General features: G+C 37.7%; 1 protein-coding gene across 3 annotated transcripts in view; it reads left to right on the forward strand.

Moving 5' to 3' along the window:
* FRMD3 (FERM domain containing 3) overlaps positions 1 to 20,802 on the forward strand; it is a 142,448-nt gene that overhangs the window by 91,758 nt on the left and 29,888 nt on the right. For all 3 annotated transcript variants that reach the window (XM_030471029.2, XM_030471030.1, XM_030471031.1), the window contains 4 exons: positions 5,442 to 5,539; positions 6,747 to 6,870; positions 18,948 to 19,035; positions 20,178 to 20,266. In XM_030471029.2, coding sequence (XP_030326889.1) covers positions 5,442 to 5,539; positions 6,747 to 6,870; positions 18,948 to 19,035; positions 20,178 to 20,266 — 399 coding nt within the window. The remainder of the gene's footprint in view (positions 1 to 5,441; positions 5,540 to 6,746; positions 6,871 to 18,947; positions 19,036 to 20,177; positions 20,267 to 20,802) is intronic.

Here is a 20,802-nt window from a genome sequence, read left to right on the forward strand (position 1 = left end):
TCCTGCCTATTCATTTTAGTGTTATTTTCTGGATCTGTTGCTCTTGAATTTGTCTAATTCTTTTTTTGGACTTAGTAATAATGTTTGTCTTCACAGCTGCCTGAGGCAGTTAGTTCACTACCTGCTGTGTAAAGTACTTCATTCATCTGCCTTAAGCTATTTCCTGATTCCCATGGCTTCCCTGTAGCTCTAGTATTTCAGGATTCAGTGTACAGCAGTTCTATGTTTGCGTTTCCCACTACCCTCAAGATTTCATGAGATTCACTCGTATTCCCTCTCAGTCACCATCTCTCATTCTAATGGAGGCTCTATTCTCTCACTTATTTTCGCTGTTCTTTGTATTAAGCTCAACTATATCCAACTTAGGATGCAGAGGCTGGAGCTAGGTAAAACATTCAAGATGTGATTACACTAAAGCTTTAAATAGTGTCAGAATTCCCCTCTGTCTTGTTCACAATATCTTTCCTGATGCTCCCCAGTGGTTTATGGCTTTTTTGGCTACTGCTTCACCCTGAGCTGATAACATCAGAGACCTGTCATTGAAGACTACAAGATCTACCTGTCAGCTCTGCGTTTTATCAGTAACTATTAGTGATGGCTTTAATTTATAAAACGTCAAAGTACTGCTCAAATATTATTAAGTAGACAATATAATTTTAAAGAATATAATTATTTTTTCTATTAGCCTTTTTATCTAGGTGGTACTGTAAAACATAGAAAAGATCATTCTCTTAGTTGTGGTATTACATACTATTACGTAGTATTTAGTGTTTAGGTTAGATTCATAGACTTTGCCAGGAAACCAGTGCTCCTGCAGTGTACTTGATGATATCTCCTGTAGAAGAGGGAATACGTAGTTAGTGTCCAGAATAATATACATAAAGAACTCATAAATTCTGCTGCTAGAGAAGGGCACCCAATCGAGGGATATTGTAAACGCGTTCATTTGCCCTCTGCTACTCTGCACCTGAGTATGCACACTAGCATGGGAATGAGCAGCGCAGCCAAAGATACCATGCTGAGATAACAATTTTGAAACATTGCTATATCTCTTGAGGTGACTGTGTCCTTCAACTAGAAAGGCTGCAACAACCTTGGCAAAAATGCTTGTTGCTGGAATAAAATGAATGAAGTGACTTGAACAGGAGAAAAAAAGCACAAAATTTGACAGCGGGAAAGCTTTCCTGCCTCAGTGAACATCTTAAAATAGATAAGTAAAAATAGAATAGATAAAAGTCAATGAATAAATTGACCAATAAGCAGTTAGGAACATGATCTCTGGGGGTCATGAAGACTGCTTAAAACCAAGGACAGATATTGCTGACCCTTCATCTACAGTTGCAGGAAAGGCTTGGCTAACCTGGAGTTGAGTCATCCGTATTGCAAACAGATAATAGATGGAAATGAGGTTATTCCAATGATAGAGTCTAAGCACTGAAGCATACATTTACTAGGTTGCTGGTACTTAGGGCTGTAAATCAGGCTGCAAAGTTGTGCCAGGGCTTGGAAAAAACAGCTGTGGTGGAAGGATACAAGAAGCAGCAAAATGAGATCTGATTTTGCAAGTTATTTCTGTAAGTGTAGGCAATTTTAAGTATAGGCAAAAACCTTATTGATTTCAATAGCCAAGTACACATTCACAGGTCTTTGCTGACCTGGGACATAAATTACTTTATCAGGATTATAGGAAGTATCTGAGGTTGAGCCAACTCCTGGCAAAGCTTGCAAAATTAGATTTTAGTCCAAAGTGCATAGACCGCCTTCATTTGAAAGAACTCATTAGTGTCTTAGTCTTGTTCCAGACTGCTCTTCTTGCTTTGTAGGTGAACAGCATCCCATGCAGCTTGCCGTGTGGGTGGTCTCTGGAAAACATATTCAGACTCTGATTCTGCTCTGCATGGGTAATTTCCTGCCCTCCTTAGGAGTGCAAGTGCTTGTCTTGTGTCCCAGCTAACAGTTTCTCCAGTCTCCACTGTAAACTGTGCTCTGTGTCTCTTTTGCCCTCTTGACTGCTGCCTTCTGTTTTGGAGATTTATTTTTTTTTTTTTTTCCTTTTTTTTCTCAGAAGTAAAATTATTCTTTGGAAATGCAATTTTGAACTATTTAATTAAGGATTTCAATGATGAAATAGATGCAACAACTCAGTAGCATAGAATCTTAGTGACAGAAAAAATAAACATCAGTGTTTTTATTTTAGAAGTTATTAGTGTAATAGAAAGGTACATGAACCATTGAAGAGACAACAACTAAACCTCTTTCATGTAAGAGAGGAAAGCCAGAGCTTCTTCCTGAGACTAGCAAATGCTAGGGATTATATATTTTATATATTACATATATATGTTTTATTTTAAAGCAAAGACAGATGAATAACATCTGTGGCCCACATTTGTGACAGAAGCTTGTGCTCAGCTCTGTCATCCCAGGATGATCACTGGTAAGAAATCAGCTCTGAGGCACAAATGTTCTTTTCCCTAAAATTATATCTAATGTGCTGTTTTAGTTATCTATCCCCTGATTACTCTTATCTATTTTCTGGTAATATACCTCTCAGCAAAAAATGAATATTTATTTCTGTTTTCCCAATTGTTACAGAAAGGAAGTATTTTCTGTCACCTTAGGGAGACAAGACAATGAAAAATGTATAATGCTGAAGTTAATGAAAAATTATAATGGAAATTTTCTGCGTTTTTTTAATTCTTCTTTTATATATATATATTTTTTAAAGTTCTGAACAACTTCCAGAGCCACTGATTTAGCTGGAGGAAATAAATAGATAATAATACATTGTTATTAGCTTCATGTAATTAACAAAAATGCATATATTGACAATTTAGATTGAAACAGTATGCATTATTTTCTATTGTAATGAAACTAACTTTGGGGAGTATTTTTTAACAAATCTTGGTAGTTTCAAATTGCAAACAGGCTTGCACAAGGAACTGATTTCTTACAGGGAAAATAAAACTATGCATTTCTTGTTCAAGATTAGCTCAGATGACTTGAGACTATTATGGATGCAGAAATTGAATAACGACATTGAGGATCTTTGATCCTGGTCAGCAACATGCTATTTGCTTAGAAACGGCACAAGTATGCACACTTCCATCCAGACACCATGTTCATCCATGCAGAATTTTAGTGGAATGCATAGAAATGAGTTCTTGCCCTCATTCTGAAGGGTTTCTGATGATGCTGCTGTTGCCTTTGATCCTAAGTGCCAGTGTACTATCTTAGTGATCAATCACAAACTGGTGTATTTATGGCTGTATTTGTTATTTAAAAAAATAAAAGGGGGGGATTGAATTCTAATGAATTCATGTCTGTGTGTTTTCAGGTTTATTCTCATAAAATAACTGTATATTGGAGGGGGAAAGGGACCCCCTGCTGTCTTACTTCAGGAATCTTAGCTTGTGATTTATTGCATAGCATCTGACAGGGAGACAGACAGATGCTGCCTGACTCTTGAATAGATGCTTGGAGTCAATTCTGGAACATTTTCCATTCTCCCTGGGCTTTGAAGATAATAGATGGTCTTGTAATAGATGCAGGGTTGGAAGTACTGGTTCCTAATTCTGCTACATGGGAAATAATTTTCTGCAAAACTCTTTTATCCTCTTGTAAATACCAAAATATTAATGGAAAAGTAGAGTTCACAGCATTTGCTTCCATCTGTACAGCTGGAAAGTCGGACCTGGCATGGGCCTGGGACTTGAAGTCCTTAGTTCTCATCTCAGCCTCATGTCTGCAAATGTCAGTCAGGAGCAGTAGGTTAATATGCTTTTCCAGAAGCCTATTTACTTTTGTATCTCATTACAGTAATTTTAAAACTCAGGAATCACAAGTGTGAAGTGTTGTGGAAATCTTTTGACCTTACAGCGCAGGTAACAAGCCATGCTGTGAAGTCTTCGGAAAAGACTTACCAAAAGTTTTAAGATGTGGACTGCTCATTTGCCCGGGTTATGTATGGTATCTGTATCAATATACTGAGCCTTTTCCAGTAGGCTGTCATTGCAGACTAAGAATTTTTACTGCATCTCACTGAGGCCTTTAGTTCATCCTGATGCAGTTAGCCTCTGGGAACTGCTTGTACTGTAGAAGTACCCAATAATGGCAGTAAATTAGTGAGCTGTTAGTGGACACTAATTACAGGAAAAAAGGGGGTTGCAAAATAAAAAAAAAAAAAAAAAAGCCTTGAAGTGCAAGGTTCCTGTAGAAACTTGTAATACTGGAATGAAGCAAAGGGATGTGTTCACAATGAGAACAGATTGCTTTTCTCTGTGATAACTGTATCATATTTATGTAGCATTTAGTAACAATCCAAGGAAAGGAGGAAAATTCCTCTTGCTCTTCACATAGATACTACTTCCAGTCTTACATCTAGAATGCACTGTAAGCTTCAGATAAGTTACTTGGTGCAGAAGCTTACGGTACACACAGATCCAAGTTAGTTGGGCAAAATATGTCTGATATCAGTGTTTTTAGCACATTTTTATTGGCTATACTGTACCTCAAGGTTGGAGAGGACTGGCATCATCAAGGAATGTTCTGAAGGTCTGCAGAAGCCACTGAGTGTAATAGCACCCTCTGAATAGTTGACTTTATCTGGCTTAAGCAATGCTTAAGTGGTTTTATTTTCCCAGAGGGGTGAAGCTGCTGAATGGTAACCAGCTAGGTGGCTGGGAAAGGAGCTCCAAGTGAGTCACTGGGCTGTGAGCTGGTCCATCTCTGGGAGGCTGCTCTCTAGGGGAGAAAGGGAGAGACGGTGATGCCCTTGTGGCTGCCCTTCTACTCTTCCTATTAGAAACAATGCTGCTCTGTGGTAAGAGTCGGAGGGCAGGTAGAAGGAGGCTTTTGTTTTCTTCTCTCCAGTCCTTCTGGAGGTAGAACAGCTCTGAGAGGAATGGGACAGGTTTCTCCCAGGCAGGTCACCTCTGCCCGATGTTTCCTGAGCCTCAGGTAGTTGCTTTTACCTCAAAACTTCATTTAGGATTCTTTGCAGATTAAAAAACAGAAAAGGAAAGAAATCCTCTGCACTGTGGCCAATGTGCTATTTTCTGTACAACGATAGAGCGAGACATTTCCTGTGTAAACCTGCATTTAACGAGGGGGAGTGTGCTCAAGCAAACACACTATAATTTATTTCAGATTACTAATGAGCGACGTAACAGGTGTACATTTTAGATAAAGTACTCTCCATGCTCTTAGTGGGGTTTTGTTACTTCTGCAGTCATTACTTCATTGTTATTGAGAAAAATCTCTTGTCTTACATCTAGTTTTCCCTGTGATTGCACTTTTCCTCTTTTTCCTGCCATTTAAGGTAGCAATGGAGAGATCCAAAAGAGTTTCAGAGAGACGCAGAGCTGGTTTCACACTGGTGAGTTAAATGTGTTACAAAAAGATGTCACATAATTTCCTTTTTTTTTTTTTGAATTTTATTTCAGGTACCTCTTATACCTACAAATAAAAAGGGACATTTTCCATGGCCGTTTGCTGTGTTCTTTTTCTGATGCTGCCTACCTGGGTGCCTGTATTGTCCAAGGTAAGTACAAGCAGCAGTCTTTTTTAAATACTTAACTGATAGGAGTGTTCAGTATAAAAAGAAACTCAAAACAGTTGTGGGAATATAGCTAGCAATAGCCTTTTTTTGGTGGTTGTTGCACTGTTTCCCTACACTGACATACACTGTAAAGTGTTTCAAGTAATTCAGCTGTTTGGCTAATTAAAACCAAGCTGTAACTTAAAAAACCCTAATGAGTTGTCTTGGAATTTAAGTGAAAAATTATGGCATTAATGTTAGATTGCAGTTACAAGCAAAGCAAAATTCTGTTCTGAATCCTGAATGTAAATTCCTATTCCATTTGAACTAAGCAGGAAAAAGTGTCATTCAGTGCCCTTTCTTATGGTAAGGAAGACCTCTGTAACGATGCAATCTCTGGGAAAAAGAGTAGACCTAATTCAAGGAGAAAGGTCCTTTATTTTTTTAATTCTCCCCTTCTCTCTCCCCATTATTTCCTTAGAAATACAGGAATACGTCTTGAATTGCACACAGAGAAATTAACTAGATGTCTGCTTAGGGACACTGTATGTGTGGAAGTCCCCTTCCTTTTACCTTAACATGAATTAAGCTCTTTTAGTACATTATAAGGCAGAGTATCCAAACCAAGACTGAGTCGGGACTTTAGTAAAAGAGGCTTATTTAGAAAGCTAAAATACAAATGCCGTGTTTGGGTACCTAAGTAACACATGTTTTAAAAGAGGAATAAAATACTGTGAACCAGCTTAATGTTACATCGTGTGCTTCTCTGCTAGAACAGAGTTAAACCAGTTCATATCAGCTAGGGTAAATTGGGGTAAAAAAGAAGAGAATCTGGAGTGCATTGTTTCAGCTCTTCCTCATACCAGAATGACAGGTACTCAAAGCAGGAAGATTACCTATGCCTCTCTTCTACAGAGCATGTTTCTGACACAGAAAGTAGTTTAGGATTGCTAATTACTGCTGCACCTAATAAACATGAACTTCACTTGAAACTCATCGATTGGAGTGGCAGGAACCCAGGACACAGTTATAAGGATTTTTTCGTTTCAGTTAACTATTGGTTCTTCAAAGCAACATTTCTTGAGAGATGCTGGATTCTTACCAATAATGGAAATATCTTGAATTACACTGTATTTACTGACTTTTTTCCATATTAGCTAACGTTGAAATTGAATTTATGTATTTTGCTTTGTGTTTTGGATCTGTTTAGCTGAGCTTGGTGATTATGATCCTGAGGAACACCCAGAGAATTACATCAGCGACTTTAAGATTTTCCCCAAGCAGTCACAAAAGCTCGAGAAGAAAATAGCTGAAATGCATAAAAATGAATTCAGGTAATTTAGAAAGCTCTTTGGTAATGACACAGCTAAGAAACACTTTTATATTTCCAAATAGAGAATGTTAAGTCAGGAGGGGTTGCTCCTTGGATTACAATAGATGCTCTACCAGTATACAGTTCAATATGCCATTTCATCATAGTGGTTTTTCTTTTCCTGTTAGCCTTCATTAATCATAGCGGATTCCTAAATGTGTGCTGATAATTTTGACTGCATTTGGTTCAACTGTAGGTGTGGCTAGTGGGAGTGGCTCACATCATGAATGCTGCTCTGGTTGATTAGTGGAATAATATCTTTTACTTAGACATCAGGTGTCTTTTGCTGTGAAATTTCTGTATGTAGTGCAATTATAAAATTATTGATAGATTTTGACCTGACAGAAACTGCAACTAAGTTATTTTATCTGTAGTTTGTTAACATGGTGGCAAATTGCACAGAAATGTATTTAAATAACTTATTTGGAAGACTAAGGAGGTGGGATTCAGAACTCTGCATGCTCTTTTTCTGTCCTAAACTTTTAATAGTGTGACAAAAGGGATGGACACAGATAGATCAATCAGTCTTTTGGTTTCAAAGTTGAACGTGTCCCAGAAATACAGTGTTTTCTGGAGAGAAGCAGCCGTGCGTTGTGCAACTCTACCCTCTTCAGGACTGTAAGCAAATTACATGCAACGTGCTTTAAGGGCAGTTTGTTTGGTGCCTCAGGCGGTTTGCTTAGTTGGGAATAGTCCTCGGAAACCCTGGAGAGAAATAAGATGTGCAGAAAATCAAATTAAAGCAAACGATTAATTACATAAAGTAGGAGGACGGTTTTTATTCAAAGATTACAAGGCCCTTTGCACTTGCTTAAAACCCCTGTAATTTGTTTTCATTTTGCAACATGTATAAATGCTTGGTAGGAGACTGTGTCAAAAGCCTTGCTGAAATCAAGATAGACAACATCCATTGTAGTCCCCTCATCTTCTCAGTCAGTCATTTCATCATAGAAGGTTAGTCAAGCATGATTTCTGCTTGGTGAATCCATGTTGACTGCTCCTGATAACCTTCTTTTCCTCCATGTGCTTGGAGATGACATTCAGGATGAGCTGTTCCATCATCTTTCCAGGGATGGAGGTGAAGCTGACTGGCCTGTAATTTCCTGGGTCCTCCTTCTTGGCCTTTTTGAAGACCGGAGTGACAGTGACTTTTTGCCGGTCCTCAGGAACCTCTCCTGTTCTCCATAAGGTTGTTCTTCAACCTTTCAAAGATAATAGAAGGTGGCTTAGCAATGACATCTACCTCTATCCTCTTCCTGATAAGGTGGCTTGTAGTAAACACCCACAAGAGTGTTACTCATGTCAGCTTGCTCTTTAATTCTTACCCATAACTTCTTGACTCTTTCTTCATCCACCACTAGGCAGAGCTTGATACGTTCCAGTTGCTCTCACATATAAAGAGCAATTCTACCATCTCACCGTGCTAGCCTTTCAAAAGTATGCAGCTATCCATGGCAGCATTTCAGTCATGCAAGCTATCTCACCATGTATCTCTAATTGCAATGAGATTGTGTCCCTGCACTGCACAGAGATCACTAATTCTTCCTGTTTATTCCCCATGCTGCGTGCGTTGGTGTACAGGCGCTTCAGAAAGGTAATTGAGTATGCACGCTTCCCAGGAGGAGTGCAAGAAGATCCACGGTAGCCATACACACTCTTGAGGTGGTTGGCTTTCTGGTTCTCATCTTGGGAGCTAAAGAACATTCATCGCTGCTCTGGTTGGCCTGGCTTATTCCTGAGTTGGATGCAATGGCGTGAATGATGCCACTACGGACACCACCTCACCAAGCTGGCCACTTCTAGACAGGTGGATCCCATCCCTCCTTAACAGGCTGTAGTCATCAAAGGATGTCCCATCGTCATTAAAGCCAGAATCTTCCAGATAGCACCAGCCATGAAGCCAGAAGTCGATTTGCATTATACATCTATTTCTGGCTGAATTCTTTCCTCTAACTGTTAAAATGGAAGAAAAGATAACTTGGGCATCAGTATTTCTCACTTGCACTTTCAGGGCTTTATAGTCTTTGATTCTGCCCAGGTTCTGGCTTGTGGTGTCATTTGAAGAAGTAGCAATTTTCTTTCACTTACTGTAGTATCTGGTGTGCCTTACCTATTAGTCTGGTTACAAAGACAATTTCAGAACTGTCTGGACAGCTGTCTGGAGATTTTCCACTGTAGTTCTGTCTTCCCATAATTGATCATCCTATTACATTTTTTACATCAGACATTCACTAGTCACATAGAAGTTTTACCTTTTTCGGATATTTAATTCATGGATCTCTATTCTAGGAGTACAAATTAATAAAACATAACTGTCATATAACGAACTATACATGGAGAGGTCGGAGCTTGATGATCAGGTTTCTGTATCTAGGTGGAAAAAGATGGCTAAAAAAAGCATTGAGCTTATAGTCTTCTGTCTGGTATTGGTTAGCACAGCTGTTTCACTGCATTCAGCAAGTTGACTTTTCTGATAAGAATTGATGTTTTGCTGAGTACTTTTAAAAATGCTGCAAAAGCTGACAGCTAACATGTGAGCTAAAAACTAACATGTGAGGAGAGCATAAGAGACTAAGAGCCATTTTAACCCATCTGCCATTCTGCTACATTCAGAAGAGTTACTTCTGAGTTTTAGCACTGCAGGTGAGTCTGATTCTTTGTTTTCTTCAAATGTGTAAATAAAAAAAGATCATGCAGCAGGGTTCCAAATAACCAAAGACCTGTGGCTTGGAAGAAGCCAGTTCTTCACTGAATCCTGTTTCAGCCTTCTCAAGACCTGTTCACTGGGCACATCTTTTCTTCTACAGGATGACATAAGAATTTGCGTTTTGAAAGGCACATGAAGACCATGAGGGGAGTGCCTGGGAAGCAGCAACAGGGTACTGTGACAGCTGCCAGTAACTTAATGACTCATTGCGTGTCATTTAGAAGCCTTGTTCTTATTAATTAAAACAGATGTATGACATGGTGCCCCTATTTCTTATCCTTTGTGGCTGTGAAAACATCAGTGGCTTTTAGCAAAATGTGACCTTCTATGTGACTTCTCACTGCACCTAATTGCAAAAACATAAATGTGACAGACAGAAATGCATGTCAGCTTTATTGAGTGTGATTGTCTTGTGAATTTTAATTAATTATTCTTCCCTTATTGAGAAAGGGAGAGGTACAGGAATTGCTTCATTTAACCTTACCAGCAATGGGGCAAACACATGCCTTGATTTAATCACAATACGTATTCTCATTTCCTTGTCATTTGAAGTAAGTCCTCTTTTGAAACATGGTATATTGCTGAGAGGTAAAGAAATAATGCTCTATGACTTGAAATCTTAGAATATGTGAGGATGTATTAGGAGCTTATGAGACTTGGAGACTTGTTCTTGAAAGAATTCAAAATTGATTTGAGTGTCATGTTTCTGGGTATGGTTGCAACAGAGCATAGCTACTGGAGTAATAGCTACTTGTGTCTCTGTTTCCCTGCCACTCTTAAGAGATTGAGAAAGATTTGGACCATACAAATCTAGATATTCTGTGAGTGTATTCTGGTGTACCTGTTTCTTCCAGTGAACTGAATGCTAAGGTCCCACCCCCAACTAAATCAAAGTTGTTCATTTGCATGTCCCTTAACCCTTTTAGTCAGATATGTGCAAGTGTTTGTAAGGTTGCATTGTACATCACATCAGGGAAGTGATTGAAGTTAAAAAATATCTTACTTTCTTTTACTTGAATTCCATGCAAAAGTACATGCAACCACATGTTCAGTTCTCACCTATTTGGCAATATTAAAGACACTTAATACACTGCACTGTGCTCAGTGTGTAAAGCCATGGTTAATTTTGATTTCTTGTCACCAAAAGCTATCATCTTAAAAAAATATAGTAAAGAATTCTGTATAGATTTGTGGAAAACCAAACCAAAACTAACCCATCAAATGAAGTTACTCAGAGTCATGCCACCTTCTAGGTAGAGGAAAGTAAAGCTGAGTGAAAGGTTAATTCTTCAAGCATGACAGCAGGGATTATTAGGAATACTGGGCCTTTATGCGAAAGATCACTCAGATGATCTTAATAATCTCTTTGGGATTTAAGATTTTATTGGGGTTTTTTTAGGAGTTTGCGCTTTTCAGATGTTCCCAACACAGTTGTACTTTTTCCATGGCAGAATTACTACTGCTTGTTTATTCAGGCAACCGGCATTAATAGCCAGCCCAGTGTTGCTTCTAGCTGTTGCTATTGGATTTTTTTGGGTTCTCTTACAAAAGAATGGACTTCATACGTATCTATGCACCTGTGTCAGCACTGGTTCCAAATTGACATCTATGTTGTAACCAACTGTGGAATTTGCTTCAGACAACCAAATAAAGCATCAGATGTTTTCACTGCTGTCACATTCCTTTCTCCCTTTTCCAAGACAAATGGTCCTTATTAGGAATTTATATCAAATCTTATGTCCTTTAACAGAACATTTGTTACTCTGATAAAATTCCCTGGCTTTTGAAAGCTGTCTGCCAGCCAGAACTCCTTGAGGCCAGACACCTGAAAATACAGAGATTTCCAAAGAGAAGATCCACATAAATCCCTATCAAGGGAATTTTGTAGGAATCATGAGGGATTTTTTCCTTTTTTCTTTTTTGAAAGGTTTCAGTGGTTGAAAATAAAGATTTATTTATTTTTTTTTAATACCACCTGAAAACCAATAATCAATTTTTACTTCTTTCTAATATGAAATATTATGCCATGTAATTTATATGAAAGTGTTATGTAAACAGTGATTAAGTTATCTGAAAGCCCCATGCAAACATTAACTTTTCCCTCTAAATTACAGAGTTACACGACCTGTTCAAATGTCTGTTTCCCAGGTTGACCTGAGGCCTGCTTGGTATGGCCAGTGTGGGTACAGGCTCAAGACAGTCGAGTGCTACTGAATTGGCTGTTTTCTCCATTTTGTTTATAAAATATTCTGGTTTTTGCAAAAGTCGTATGTGGGATAACATCTTTTGGGAGAAGAAAAAGTTCCCTCTGAGGGTGTGAAGTCACTGCCATGTTCTGCTATTAACTATCTCAAAAGCAATTTAAACTTTTAAGCTGAAGGGTAATATTCTCTAGAAAACTAGAATAGCAAATAAATGCTTGTCTTTGATCCAAGCTGAATGAAAAGTGTTGTCTAAATTTGATTTGAAAGGCATATGACATTTTTATCCTTTGCTGCATCATCTGTACTATAACTTCTCAGTGGGGGATTTAAGCACTTCTAACTTTCCTCTGCTGCTCTAACTCGTACTGTATTCCCATCACTGTACAATCAGTTACCATGGCTGCTCAGGCTCTGGTGCCAGCAGGAGTATGGGATTTCCCAATCTCTGCTCCTCTGGCTCTCCAGCTCTCGTGCAGACATGGAGCTGTCAGTGGAGCCACTGGCAAGCATAACTACAAATGTTTCTATGAGAGTATATTCTGGGAAGCTGTCCTAGCAGACTTGGCAAACCTTGCTAGAAAATGCTTCTCTATGTGAGTGTTAATATCATTTGATCAAAGATTAAAGTAACTTCTTGCATGCTGTTGAATACATTGAAAAGTGCTAAAACTGAATTCCCATGTAACAAGTCCAGGATAAGGTGGATCTTGTATTTTATTTAAGAGTTTCTTGCAATTAAAACTACGTATTATCTGCTTTTATGCATTTAATGCTGGAAGCACATTCCTCTATGCTTTAAATTTAGCTTCTTGTATTACCCTACTCGCATTGGTATCTAACGGCCTCACATGCACGAAAGGAATCCTATCAGAAGGGCATACAATGTGCTCCAAAACTTGCAAGTCATGTTGCTGTAGACAGAAGCCTCTTTGCTGGGGACTGAGGGTCCGTTGAAGTTTACATGAAAGAGAGAGGGGAGTTTGCAAAAGAACAGGACTTAGGCTGGAGCTGGGATAGCTGACTTCCAGGCCTAAGGACCCAAAGTCTTTGTAGTTCTCAGCTATACAAAGTATACCAAGACTTTGGAGACCTGAGGAGGAGGATGATGAGTAGTGGGAGTTCAGAGGCAGATAGTGGTGGCAGCTGCTCAGGGTGCCACCTACGTTACAGCCCTGGGCTGCGCTGAATGTCCTCTTCATTTCAGCTTTGACAGCCCAGCCTGGCTCGTTTACATTTTCCCAGTGTAGGCATTTAGACTTATCCATGAGGCTGTATGTTGGCACGTGTACGCTGGCCCATGGCAGGGGGGTTGGAACTGGATGATCTTAAGGTCCTTTCCAACCCTAACTATTGTATCATTCTATGGTTCTATGTCACTGAAACTTCAAAATTATCTAATTCTCTCTCATTTAGCAATCTTGTATTAAAATGCTATAGTGTTTGCTGTAATAGGTGAATAATTTGTTTCTATTCTGCTATAATTTTCTAGTGTATTCTTTTGGTCCACAACTCTTACCAGTTGTAATTTGACTAAATATACGTTTATATATATTTATTAGAAGTTTGAAGTAACAGATTCTCCTGGTCACCTACTCCTTTCCCAGAAGAGAGTATTTCTTGAAGATTTATGGTGAAGGAGCAGTTGAGCATGATTTTAATGGAAGATACAGTTGTGGCAGTAATCTAGAGAAAGGAACTTCACAGACAAGAGAGGTGTCTTTCTCCCTGCTCTTCTCCAAAAATTCTAATACAATGAAAACCTGAAAAGATACATAAATACATGTGATTTCTCTTTTAATGGGAATTCCAAGAAGTACTTAGTAGAAAGGATAATCTACTTGAATAGAAAAAGGTATCTCTTTTTGTTGTAACTGACAATTTTTTAGCTTTAGGAAATATTTAGTGCGTGTATGTGTGTGCACAGGCTTTCCCCGCCCCGCACTCACTTCCTTTTGTGAAGACTAGCCATAATCATGATCCACAAATGTGGTTGCTTTCTCTACCAAGTTAGTTGCTGCTTATATCATGGTGGAGTTTGGATTCAGGTTCCGCATATTTAGCATACTGCTGAATTCAGATGTCTGTGTGAATTTCTGCAATATAGGGATTTCTTCATCAGCTGAAATGACTTCCTCCCTCCCCACCTCTTTTTTGTTTGAGAGAAGGCTTTATTGGCCAGGTATGGCAGGACCAGAAAGATGAATCTACAGTGATATTAAAACCAGATAGCTCACTAGATGTCTGTGTATCATGGGAATAGTTTTTAAATTAATAACAGGTAAATTAATTAAAACTGCATTTACTCTGTGAATATATTCTGTCTGTTGAGTTGGCTTAAAGTTGTCTGTGTTACTGCATCAATTTAAGAAGTAAAGTTGAAATACAAATACCTAAACACAACCTTCAGAGATACTGTCTCAGCCTGATCTCTGAAGGCACACAAGTAATTTGAAATGTTCTGGTAGAAGGAGTTATGTAAGTGGCACATGTCATAAAATTGTGCACGGTACAAAATTAAACCCATAAGCATTTAATAGACTTGGTAAAAGAGTTTTAAAGAGATTATTCGGTTTTTTTTCACCTATCTGAGAGAAAAAACAGTTTTGCAGTACAAGTTAAAATTGATATTTGAGTGTTCTTCAGTTTTCTACGTTTTATATGTTCCTGCGATATTTCAGCAATTCAGCTACTTGGCCGTGATAAGGTCTCTTTTCATACGCAGACCCTTTTAAAAGCTGTTCTCCTATTGATGAGGTGGCCCAGGCAGTTCTCAGGGGAGCACTGCTGCTGCGTGGGCAATGTGCAAAGCGTGGCCTCGCTAATTTGTCAACCTGAGACACAGCCTGCATCACAATTTCGCTTACCAGTGTCTTCATTTAGCACTTTTCTTTGAATTATCGTCACTGTTGTGCTATTGTCTCCAATACAACTGAAATACTGATATTGTAGCAGATTTGTGTTTCATTACCACATAGTCCTCCTTAGGACCTTCATCATGTCTAAAAATGCTAGCAGAGAAACATCTCCACTGTCTGCCAAAATCTCCTGAGCTTAAAGCAAAAGTAAAAACTACTCAAGACCTTAAACACTGTAATTGTATGGCAATTGGAGTCTCAACCACCTGCAAAAATATTTAAAGAAACAACAGCAAAACTTCAGCCATGTGGTAAGCAGTTCTGTGATCGTTACATGGTGCGGTTAAACATGTTGACTCTTTATGAAGAATTCTGGCTTTTTTTAGGTTAAAAGGAAACCCAGGTAACGTTTTCTGCTGAGGGATGTCCTGCATGAGATCTGGGATATAGCAAGGAAAATATTTCCTAGATGAAGATACTTCTTGAAATAGTTACTGAGATCTGAGGATGCAGTGAAGTATGTTCACAGTTGCGGGACAGGGCGAAGGGTGTTTGATGGAGACCGAGCCTATGTTTTTTAAAGGTTTATGGTTGGTACTTTTCCCTGATTTGCATGGAGGTGAATATGTAATGTTTCTAGAGGCCAGATCATTATATACATATGTATTTATTCTATGAATTAATTCTATTGAAGCACCCTTTCATTTAATCGAACATGGGGCATGCTCAAGTACAGGATTGCTGTTGTATTCTGCAGCAAGTAACTTTGATGCAGAGATGAGGTGAAAGGATGGGCAATGTCTTTTATTATTATTATGAGTAGTATGTTGATAGGAGTATCTCATAGCACTTTGTAAGTCAGTAGGGGAATCAGGGAAGATAGGTTATGTGGCTTCACTGAGATTATTCAGGAAGCAAGAAACCAAGAATAGCATTGAAAATGTTTTTTAATTGCTGTTATTGCTATACAGTCTTCCCTGTTTGTTTAAAGGAATTAAAGCTCAATCCTGTGCTGTTTCATCCTTGATTTTCATTAAGTTCCACTACTTCAGTTTGTAAGAGATACATACCTCAAAGGAAAGGTATGAGGGGGAGAAAATTCTAGAGTGAATTGGTGTGAGCAGACAGCAAACCAAGTAGATCATTGCTGTGGCACACCCTGGAAGTATTCCCTGTTGAGCTTCCTGGCTTTTGAAGTGCTTCAGAGTTGGGGATCCTGTGGGGAATAAACAGAACTTGTACATCCTCTACTATGTACTTCTCATGAGCCTAAAGCAAAAACAGAGCATGTTGCAGACTTCTATGTCTTCTATTGAAGTCTTTGTTTCATTAAAATTTTATTAGGAATTCTTAGATTGATTGATTCCAAGGTCAAATCATTAATTCATGGCTAATAATCGTGGAGCTCTAATTTCACAAGTAATCCACTTTTTATTACTTGTATGGTGTACAGAAACTTTTCTGTGTAATGGTTTCCTTTACTGGTCCAGTTCAGAACCTTTAGCAAACTGCAGCTAGGTGCTATAGTGGCTGCAACATACGGAAATAATGCTGAACATATACTGAAAAATTTGGGAAGTTTTGTAAGGTCAAAAGAAGTGAATGCACTGCGAGAGAAACCTGACTTTCTTGAGAGAACTGAGTTACAAAAGAGGAAAGATGCATTGTACAAGCTGTTTCTTGCATATAGAAAGCTTAAAGGCTTTTTAACAAAGCCTGTCAAAGGCGTATCTAATGTGAAGTCAGTGATTGATGATAAGATGTTGACTTTGCTGATGATAGGATTTGCTATATTTACATTTTCATTTAGTAAGGAAAATTTCATTACTAACTTAGAGATGAAAAGTGTATTATCAAGGCTTGACAATCCATTGGTAAGGGATGAATGAGGATTTTTTCATTTGATATTGCCCTTAATGTTCTTTTAAGGCTTTGCACAGTAGCTGTTTGATTAGCCTGTAATCTGATAAGACCAAACTTGTCCATGTCTTCCGGGTTTTTTTTTTCCCCAAGTACCACAGCTTGTTCTACTTGACATGCACAAAGACAGCATAGTTTCAGAAGCTATAGTTGAGGAGAGTATGCTAACTATTTTTAATGTCTCTCTTTAATAATAATTGAAATTTAATATATTTGGTGGGGTGTTCCTGCCCATGGCAGGGTGGCTGGGACTAGATGATCTTAAGGTCCCTTCCAACCAAAAACATTCTGTGATTCTACGCCAAAACCCCCAAATCACATTTTCCAAATTAATTGTCACTTTTTGGTCCATTCAAACCAGAACACTGACTGCTTTCCTTTGTACCAGCAAAGGAAGGTGGAAAAAGATGCATTTGATGATTTTGTTTTTTGTAAGGCCCAGTTTCCAATAAGCAATCAGACCATCTGGTTTTTTGTCTTCTCACTATTCAACATAAGTGTTCTAAGTAATTTAGGTCAAGTTAGTTAGTTACAGCCATCCTATGAAGTTAGTTGGTATATGAAACAAACTTGTTGCCTTTTTAAGGCTCATTTGTGGTCTTACAGTTGAGATTACACTTAAAGTTGTGATTTATTAGTATTGAAAAGGGAGAAGAACAGTTTACTACATTGCTACTAAATGCTAATTGGGAAAATAAGCATTTTTGGTTTGTTTGCTGCTTTTGTGGTAAAAATTTGTAAATATTTAGCTGTGTAAATGTGCATTTATAATTTTTGGTGTTCTACTTGCACATGTTCTGCTTCATTGAAAAGTGTTGAGAAAGAGACGGAAAAAGGAAGGAAACAGAAGAGCTGTTTCTCTAGTCTTGTGTGGGTTTTTTTCTTTAAAAGCTAAACATCAACAAAAATGTGATCTGAAATATAAGGTGCAAATAGTGTAGTATCAAAGGGGACCAAAAGACATATGTAAGACACCAAAAGAAGTATCATGGTGTTGACTGGGAGATGATGAGCAGTGAAGTACAAATGAGCACAAATTAAAACTTTGTAACAGAAAAAGTTATTGACACATTGCCACAGGGCATTGGCTTGGAGGGTTCAAGATGGGATTTGACATTCACAAGGATGCTAGACATTGTCTTAATTGTTAAACTGAACTTTGGCTGCATACTGAATCTCATATGTCAATGCTTGTTAGTTTCTAGCTACTTGACGATAACAGATTACAGGGAAATTATTCTACATCAGTGCACAGAGCAGTTTTTAAATTCCCCGTTCCCAAGTGCTGTTAGTCACAATGTGAGAATGGACCCCAAAAATGCAGGGATAAGATAAAGTATGACTGTTGCTGTGTTCCTTGAAGAACAGAGGGTAGCTCTTTGAGCCATTGTTGATGGCTTATTTTTTGGGTAATTTGCATGTGAAGCATTTATGAGGCCTGACTTTCTAGAGGTCCTAAGCACTGCTGATTGTCACAAAACCATATTATCTATCAGAATCATATATTCTAGTCATGCAAATATATAAATAAAATAATACTCAGAACAGTTCACTTACAAACAGGCGTTGTAAATCTGTGTTAAGAATTCATTGCAACAGCGTTAGAAATGAAGGCATTACAAGAGAAAAAATCAAATAACAAAACTTACTCTAGAACTCAAGTCTTGCATGTGTATATTCATAGTTGATTATAGACACCCTAAAAATAGGGGCATATAATGGAAATGCTGACAGATTCTGAACTATCATGTTGGTAACAGGCGCTGCTATAATTAGGCATGCATCTGAGTAGACAGTGTAATATGATCTATGATTCTGTGATTCTATGATTGACGTGTTTATATCCTGCACTTCAAGGAATGTTTGTTAATCTGCACAATCCTTTTATATTAGTTGGGGAGCAGGAGTTTGTGGAAAACAGATACTGAGGTTTATTTCATATTCAAGGTGATGTGCATGTACATCAGAAGACAAAAAATACTTGCAGGATATTGGATAGCTCTGGTTAATGCCAGTAACATGATGTTATCTCAGGATTGAGAAAAAACCATCACTGTACAATCGGAAGGAGAAAACATGCAAAAAGTTTTCTATATATTATAAAGAGAACATGGTTGAAATAGTTTGTATCTTAGTGATACTCTTTCTTTCTTCCTTTTTTAGATTTTAAACTCCCCAGTCAAAAAGTCTTTTTCTCCAGTGATACCCTTTCTTTCCTCCTTTTTTAGGTTTTAAACTCCCCAGTCAAAAAGTCTTTTTCTCCATTGTTTTTTGTTTGGTTTTTTTTTTCTGTCCTTTCAAACCCCAACCATTCTATGATTTTATGAAAGTACTGTTTCTTTTGTAATTTCAGAGGTCAGAGCCCAGCTGTTGCTGAATTTAATTTGCTCCTGAAAGCATATTCTTTGGAAACTTATGGTGTTGATCCTCATCCTTGCAAGGTAACGGTTATTTTTACTAACATTTAATAAAATGTTCTTTTTACTAGCATTTAATAAAAAGACATTAATTTAATTGATTTATCTGTTTTTCACCCAATCACAAATAGGTAGTAATTTATAAAAGAACTTGCCCTGGATCTATATATTACATTTAAGAACATTGAAAGAACATTGACTGCTCAACACTTCTGCATAAGTCAAAGGAAAGGTCTCTCCAAAGGAAACAGAACATCATAGGAGACTGTAGTAGAGCGTCATGACAAAAGCTTTGATTATACTTCATAATTTCTTTGCATTTAATGCAAAAATTTATCTAAATCCTCTAAGTATGAAATATTTTGTTTGTCAAGTTTTTCAGGATTTAGCATTGTTCTGTCCAGAAGATGCAACAAATTGTTAGTCCTTGGCAGATTAGTTCTTCAAACACTCTCAAAATATGCAGATCTTAGGAAGAACAACAAGCCAAAGATGCAGAGAAGAGAACCAGATACGCATTTGTATATTCCTCCACTTTGCTATTTTGTGGTTCTCTATAAGTAGGTGATTTTAGTTACCAGTTCTGATTATCCCTTACACCTGCATTTTTAGTTACTTTAATTACAGAACTATTTTTTTGGAATTAAAAAAATAAAAAATAGCCTTTCCTATTTGAAAGGCAAGTGCACTGTATGTTCTGGTTTGTACTCAAGAGTACTTGCTTATTGTAGTAAACACTGTCAGCACTACTTCCAACACAACATCTCGCAGAGGAAAAGCGTATTATGAAATCTTAAAATATATCAGTGTTGAAGCAGATATGAATCAGTGGTTTGTAATTAGTCTGAACGTTAAGAATGATTTACACAGAAGTATGTTTTCAACAAAATTAGTAATATACCTAAGGATTCCCTGTTGTCATCAGCTAGAAGTAGACCGAAACAAAACATAAGTTGCTGTTATTCATTTAAATGCCTAGAAATAAATAGGGCCTGTATCGCGAAGAGAACCTTGGTTCTTTAAAAGTGTTAAATTTGAAGGCAAAATTGATTTTGAAAACCCAAATAAAATAGAGGTAATTTATAGTGGAGTAACAATTTATACTGTAAGAAGGAAGTACCTCATTGGAAGAGAGGAAAATTATTTTTCCTTTTTTCTTTTTCAAGGACTCAATGGGGATGACTACATTTTTAGGATTCACAGCTGCAGGATTTGTAGTTTTCCAGGGGAATAAAAGAATTCATTTGTTAAAATGGTAAGCATGTGAAGTAAGAGGAGGTAAATATATGAGTCTTCTCTCCTGTGTCTTCCCTTCTTCCTACTATCTTCACCTGCATTTATTGTCTTTAAGATGAACCGTGTGAATATTCCTTTGCTTGTCTGATCATATTTCTGTTTTAAAGGATGGTAGATGAGAAGTATACTACTAATAATAATTTGGTCTTGTTCTTCCTCCAGTGAAAATTATTTCACAGAGTGTATTAATCAACATAATGCCCTAATGCTAAAATTGAGTAAGCTAATTTTTCAACTATGCTGTAAATCACCAATGAGGCTTATTGGCAGAGATGTCTGGAAGAGTTTGCAAGAGTCCACCTGCATCTTTATTTAGCTCTTGGAAATGTTGCTACTTCCTCATTTAATTAACCTCAATTTGAACACTGTAGAAGGATTTATTTGGTAAGCAAAGGAGGAGGTGAGAATGCTCTGAATTTGTATTTTTTAGCCTCTGTTTTTAAGAAGTAGACACTTACACAATCGTCCTTGGTTTATCTGGCTTTGCTTTGCTTT

Source organism: Strigops habroptila, chromosome Z, assembly GCF_004027225.2.
Source record: "Strigops habroptila isolate Jane chromosome Z, bStrHab1.2.pri, whole genome shotgun sequence".
NCBI lineage: Eukaryota > Metazoa > Chordata > Aves > Psittaciformes > Psittacidae > Strigops > Strigops habroptila.